Source organism: Merops nubicus, unplaced genomic scaffold (genome assembly GCF_000691845.1).
Source record: "Merops nubicus isolate BGI_N331 unplaced genomic scaffold, ASM69184v1 scaffold41072, whole genome shotgun sequence".
Taxonomy (NCBI): domain Eukaryota; kingdom Metazoa; phylum Chordata; class Aves; order Coraciiformes; family Meropidae; genus Merops; species Merops nubicus.
The window spans coordinates 16385-22826 of record NW_008595003.1 but is presented as its reverse complement, the minus strand read 5'-3'; the positions used below and the strand labels follow the sequence as shown (position 1 = coordinate 22826).

Sequence of the window (6442 nt, the reverse complement as noted above, 5' to 3'; positions counted from 1 at the left end):
CCCTTGGAGCTGCGGGGCAGGATGGTGATGAAGAGGGTCCTGGGCTGGCTCTGCCGGTCCATCTCCGAGGCGTTGGCCAGGACGGTGAAGCTGTCGCCTTGCGCCTGGGGACCGTCCTGCCTGTACTGGATCTGCTGCTTCTCCACCTGCGGGGCAGGGGCTGGGTGACCTTCCCAGGAGGACATGGGCCTCCAGCCCTGCTGGGGAGGGGACCTGGGCACCCACCACCGGTGGCATCCCTGTGGGATGGATCCGGCACACATATAGGGAGCAGGACCCCCGTGGAGCCCAGCGTGGGTGCTTTGCTGCATCCCCAGGGACAGCTGAACACTCCGTGAGGGTTGGTGCAAGCCCTGTCTGCAGGGCAAATCCACCACCCTGGGCCCCTCCATCCGAAGGGCAGCACTCTCCCATGGGGAGAGGGGCCCTGCAGCCCATCCCAGCCTCCTGCTGGGGGCTGGAGTCCAGTCCCAGGCTCTTCCCTAACCTCCTGGGAAATCAGCGTGATGGCAAGTGGGCACCTTTGGCTACCCTACCTCACTCCAGGTGAAGCTGTGCAGCTCGCCATCCTCTGGCCTCTTGCTGCTCAGGAGGCTGCCGAACTGGGGGGGCTCGAGCACCCTGAACTCCATCCCGAGAGCTGTGTAGTAGGCATTGGGGATGTTGAGGATGCCTGTGGAGAGGGTAGTGGAGCCACCTCCTAGCACTGTGATGTTGTGGACCTCCAGAGGCACAGTGATGGGGAGCATGACCAGGCTCACCACCACCCCTTCCAGTGGGTCTGCACCATGGGCCGTGATGTCCACGACGAACCGGTCATGTTTCTCATCCGGCTTGGAGTGGAGGTAGAGGACTCTGCCGTTGTTGATGTCCTCCTGGGTGAAGGACTGGATGGGGTCCAGGCTGGGCTGCTCGTTTGCATCTGGGCTGTGCTGAAGCATTGCCAGGAAGCCAGAGACTGGGAGGCTGCTTACCAGGTAGACTATGTCCTGGGGAGGGATCTCTTCATGGGCCACCTGGGAGTGTGGGGGAGACAAAACATGGGTGACCCACAGCCCACTGTTGTGCAGTCCCCCAAGGCTTTGAGTTGGGATGAGCTGCAAGAGTTGCCTTCTTGCTGAGGCTATGCTGGAACCCCGACTTTTCCCACAGCCAAAGCCTGACATGGGTATGAGTCCTTCACTTGGGGCAGATGGGTGTAAAATGGAGTTCCACAGCTGGCTCTCCTGGTTTGGTGGCCAAGGAAGTGATGGCGGCTTAGGGAATGACTAAAGAGGTGGATACTCACCAATAAGTATTCCTCCTTGATCCCGGCTGCTTCCCCCTGGAAGACGTAGATCTCCCTGTGGTTGATTATGTGCAGAGGGCTGGGGTGGGTATCCAAGAACACGCTGATGGCCAGTGTGTCCTCCACCACCACCTCATTCGCTTCTACAGTGAACTGGAGCTCGTCACGGGTGTTCCTGCTCCCATTGTGTCGGTAGGAGATCTCTCCTGCTAGGAGGTCCCTCTGGGAAAAGGCCACGACTGGCTGCTCCCCTTTGAGCACAGTACCCCACCTCGGGGGGGTTGTTATCAGAAACCGTATCTCTTCATCTGACCTGATGTCCATGTTGGTCTCCAGGCTGAGGACGGAGGAGTCAATGCTCCCTCGGCTGCCTTGGTGGATGACTAGGCCGGTGTTGTTGACTATTTTGATGTAGGGGTCTGATGCCTGTACTTCCAGGAGGGCTGTGGTTTGGTGGAGGCCATCCGAGACCTGTAGCTGGATCCAGCCCCGGTCAGCCCCTGAATGGACAAAGAGGATCTTCTTCTTCCTCAAGTCCTCCTGTGTGAACCGATAGACCTGGCGGCTTCTGTCATCAATGGACACTATGCTGCCAAACAAAATGTCCTTCCTCGCCAGCACCAGCTGTGAGTCGGAGAAGCCAGAGTCCTTGTCGGTGAAGGCAATATCATCCGTCGTCAGCAGGTGCTGCCCATTGCGCACCACATTGAAGACCTTGTTCACCACCTGGACTGGGGTGTGGTCGTTGACAGGTAGGATGGAGACCCTGAAAACCCCTCTCACTTCCTCTGCCTCGGGCTCGGTGCTGCCCTCGCCCTGCCTGGTTGCTACGAAGGGGATGTCATCCTCCAGTGTCTCGGAGTCATCGTGCAGGTACAGCAGCCGGCGGTGAAGGATGTCGTCGTTGGTGAACTCCGTGATCTCTTCTCTGGAAGCCCAGCCGTGGGATGCAGCCCAGGCCAGCCTCCCATGTGCTGGTCCCTCGATCACTTCGTAGAGGTAGTCCATGCTGTTCATACTCTGTACAAACAAATGGTCCTTGGAGATGACAGCTTGCCCCCCTTCTGGCACTGTCAGGAGAATGTTGGTCAGGGCTGGTGCATCGGGGTCCCCACCAATGCTGATTGTGTAGGTATAGACAGGAGAGTGCTGCTCACCGGCGCGGATGCGGAATTGGAAGGTGTCCTCAGCTTGCTGAGAGTTCCTGATGGTTGCACTGTAGCTCAGGTGGTTTCTTTGCAGGTCATCTTGGGTAAATCCAAAGCCTTCAGTCAATCTGTTGCCGAGCAGCTCCAGGTTTCCCTTTTTGGGAGCCTGGATTATCATGTAGTGGAAGGGGACTGGGGTGGAGTTTGGATCTTCCAACATTGCCTCCAGCTCCTTACTGGTGATATTTCTGTGCCGCTTGTTCTTCATCTGGAGGGGGACCATGGTCCTCATCTTAATGGTGGCTCTTTTAATCCTTATGAGAAAGGTGTTGTTTTGCAAGACCTTCTGCCCTACCTGGACTTTGAATCTCAACTTCTCCACAACATCTTCCAGCCGGTGCTCTGAGTCTGTGCTAAAATACTGGATGCGCCCTTGCTCCAGGTCTTGCTGATGGAAGGACTCGACTTTTTTCCATTCCCCTCCCACGCTCCCTTGCTTCTGGAGCTCCCCATACCTTAGGGGCTCTGTGAGGACGTACAGGATGGCAACCCGTTGTTTCACAGCGTTTGTCTCCACTGACAGGTTGGCTGTGGTAATGCGTGCTGCCCCTCCTTGGGAGATGGAGAGGCCGGTGTTATTGTGCAGGCGGATGTCGGGGTCGATGGCGAGGATCCTAAGGGTGGCAATGGGGCTTGGGACTGTTCCATCACTGACCTGCAAGGTGAGCTGTAAGTTGGTCCCGCTCTGGTGCACGTAGGCTACGTTGCCTGCTTCCAGGTCCCTGCAGGAGAACTCTTCAATGGGCACTCCAGGGTGAAAGTCATACTCCACGTAACCCTCCTCCATCTGCTGGCCACCATGCAGCTGGAATTCGAGGTCGTCGCAGGATGTGTCATCATCTAGGACCTGCAAGATGTCTGTAGTCAGGTGTTTCCGTGTGTGCTTCAGGATTGTCATGTCGTTCCCGTGGGGGAAGATCACTTGTGGGGCGTCGTTGATGGGGTTGATCATGATGGGCAGCAGGTACATCTGCTCCTGCCGCAAGCACTCGGGGACCCCTTGCTGGGCAGTCACTGACACCTCCAGCATCAGCTGGTCCATGGGCCCCTCAGAGCCGTCGTGAACATATCTGACTTTTCGATTCACAATGTCCAACAAGGTGAACTTCCTTCTGCTCCTGGACCCAGGAATGTCCAGCTCCAGCTGGCCATGTCTAGGGTCCTTGGTGATGCTAAAGAGGATTTGGGACTGTCGGATATTTGCAAGACTCAAGTCTACTGTTGGCTGGGTGTGTTTCCACTCCAGATAGGCCATGCCCCCTTCAGAGACGATGAGGGGGCTGACGTGCAGCAGCCTGCTGATGTTGGCAAAGGCAGATGGGAAGCTGTTGTCTGGCTGGCACGGTTCCACCACCAGGCCTGGTGCTCCTGACCAGCCATCTGGAGGTGGGGAAGTGGGTGTCTCATCCTGCTCGTACATCTCGTCGTAGTCCCAGTAGTGCTCCTGCTTTCCACAGCCTGATGTGATGTCCCTGGTGATCACGGCATCTTGCAGACTCCTCCTCTGCAGGTTTATCCGCAGGTCCTCCAAGCAGCCAACAAATGAATTGTTTGTCATGGTCCACGCTGAGATGAAAGCAAGATGATGGTCTCTCAGCCTCTGCGAAGCTTTTTCATTCATACCTCCGATGAAGAGGTTTCCCTGAAGGTCCAGGTGGTTGTTGATGCCCCGGTTGGACGTGGATGAGGCGTAGTAGTCGATCAGTATCTCAAACTTGTGGATGTCTGTGTAGACTTTGACATAGTGCTGCTGCTCGTCGCTGATGAAGACGTTGTTGTGCAGGACGATGATGCCATTTCCCTTCTCAACAAACCCTCTTAGGCGCCCGTTGGAGATCTCCAGGTAGAAGAAGTCATTCTCCAGCCCCCCGTGGTAGATGAGGGGTGCCTGGGTGATGCTCGTCGTTATCACAAACTCAATGGTCGCTTCCTCCCTTGCATCCCACGTGGGAAACGCGATGTAGGAGTGTGGCCCCAGGAACCCAAAGGGGTCTTCAGGATCCGCAGAGAACTGTGTGTTGCATCCTTCCTGGACCTGGTGGAAGGTCTTGGAGCTGCCATCAGAGGCCATCGGGGAGAGGACATCCAGGCCGTTGAATGTCACTAAGTGGAGGCAACCTCTGAAGGGTGAGCTGACCTCAGCGAGGTATGGCAGGTCAAGGCTGCCTGTCCCACCAGCGTAGAGGCCGTACTGGATGTCCAGCTCCCGTGCAGGTCCTGCAATGTCCACAGAGCTGTTGAAGAGGCCATCAACAGTCAGTGTCATCCTCCCATCTTCCACCAGTAGTTCCACGTTGTGCACCTCCAGGTTACTGAGCTGCAGCTCGGCTGGGGACTGCAGCATCACCTCCTCTGAGCCCAGCTGCAGCCTGGCCTGCAGGGAAGGACACAAAATCCTCAGCTCAAATTATCTGCAGCTCAGAAAACACCTCTTCATCTACCAGAAGTACCTGCTGAAGTGTGGACTGTTCCTGGGGGCTAACAAGTGTTTAAGTCCCTCTGTTCACCACTGCTCATCCCACCCTCTTCCTCTTCTGGACATGTTCCTTTCTCCCCAGCTAGACCCCTTTGTGGACCTGCCTTCTTTGTCCTGCTCTCTGAATTTCTCTCCTTTTTCACTGTCTCTTAGCAAGCCCCAGTCTCGGGGCTATTTCCCTGGAGCCCTCCATCTCCCAGTCCCACTGCTGTGCTTTCCCTCTTGCCCCATGAGAAGCCCTGTCAGATGCTGTCTCCTCTTGCCCTGCTCCATCCATCCCTGCAGCCTGGGTTGTTCCAGCCCTCGCCTTGGGAACAGGCAGGGAAAACAGCAGGTTTTGCTCTCTGCAGACAGCAGCCTGGAGCCTGTGTAAGTAGAGGGTTAGCTGATAGACCCCGAGACACGTGGTCTGCATTAGGGTAAGGACATCTCCAGACAGCTGCTCGCTTGCTCTCCTGTCTTGATTTAGATGTGGTTGGTGGCCCAGCCCAGGCTGCAGGAAAGACAGGATGTGTTCTGGATGCTCCCTGCTCTGTTCTCTCATGGCAGATGCCAACATCATAACCACAAGAGGGGAATTTTCTTCTTCTGTCCTGATCTGTTCCCATGCCCTAGCTGGGCTTGGCCTGTGGAGAGATGGGGGAGACCTCTTTGTTCTCTGGACCCTCTAGTCTCATCCCTTCTCTTTGCCAGCCCTTTGCACCCTGCTGGTGCTGTGCACCATGTCTGTGCACGTGGTGCTGGTATCTGGATGTCTCCGTCATGCTCCCCAGCACCACCCCAGGGAGTGGGTGAGCAGCTTCCCCAGCTGCAGCCTCCTCCTCTAGGTTTAGATTATTCTCGCAGACCGTGTCCACACTCCTATTGACCTCTTAACATCCCCTGGCAGGGGGCTTAGCTCTCCATGTTGGTATCTGACCCCAGAAGCTGCTGCTTTCAGGTGCTGTCCCTCCGCACTGGATGAAGCCCCAACCTGTGCCGGGGTGCTGACCTGCAGGCTGCCGGCTCGCAGCTGAAGCAGGAGGTGGTCGGGCTGGCCGGCGGCCAGGAAGAGCAGCCCAGTCCCCTGGCTGGTGTACAGCTGCAGGTGGAGCCGCACCGTGCGCGAGGCGTCCGCCAGCGGCATCTCCACGTAGCTGTCCCCGAAGAAGGAGGCTGGGGAGAAAGGGAAGAGGGTCAGGCGGGGAAGGATGCCTCCCTGAAGCTCTCTGGGGGTGGGTGCTGTGAATCTGGAGCCTCCCAAGTCCATCCCCATTTGCCCTGCGAGAGGGTATTTTGATTTTTCTAGGGACCCCCTGGTGAGGGGGAGGTTGTTTCTCCTTGTTCATGTAGCATTTAGAGGAGCCTTTTCCCTTGCTTTTTGGCCAGGGCAGATGCCACAGTGCCTGTCATCGGGATGAGTTCCCAAGTGTTAGGATGCAAACTGTTAACCCTAATGAGTCTTTCCTGCTTCTGCCACAGCTGCTTCCC

At 56.8% G+C, this 6442-nt stretch overlaps 1 protein-coding gene across 1 annotated transcript; it reads right to left on the bottom strand.

Annotated features, from left to right (window-relative positions):
• Positions 1–8: 8 nt before the first annotated feature.
• CSPG4 (chondroitin sulfate proteoglycan 4) lies at positions 9–6221 on the bottom strand (the record flags this gene model as incomplete). Its single annotated transcript, XM_008935935.1, has 4 exons — positions 5964–6221; positions 1289–4870; positions 537–1016; positions 9–146 (listed from the first exon to the last, which is right to left on the bottom strand). Coding segments are annotated over exons 1-4 (4458 nt in total), but the record flags the coding sequence as incomplete, so codon positions are not given.
• Positions 6222–6442: the final 221 nt, after the last annotated feature.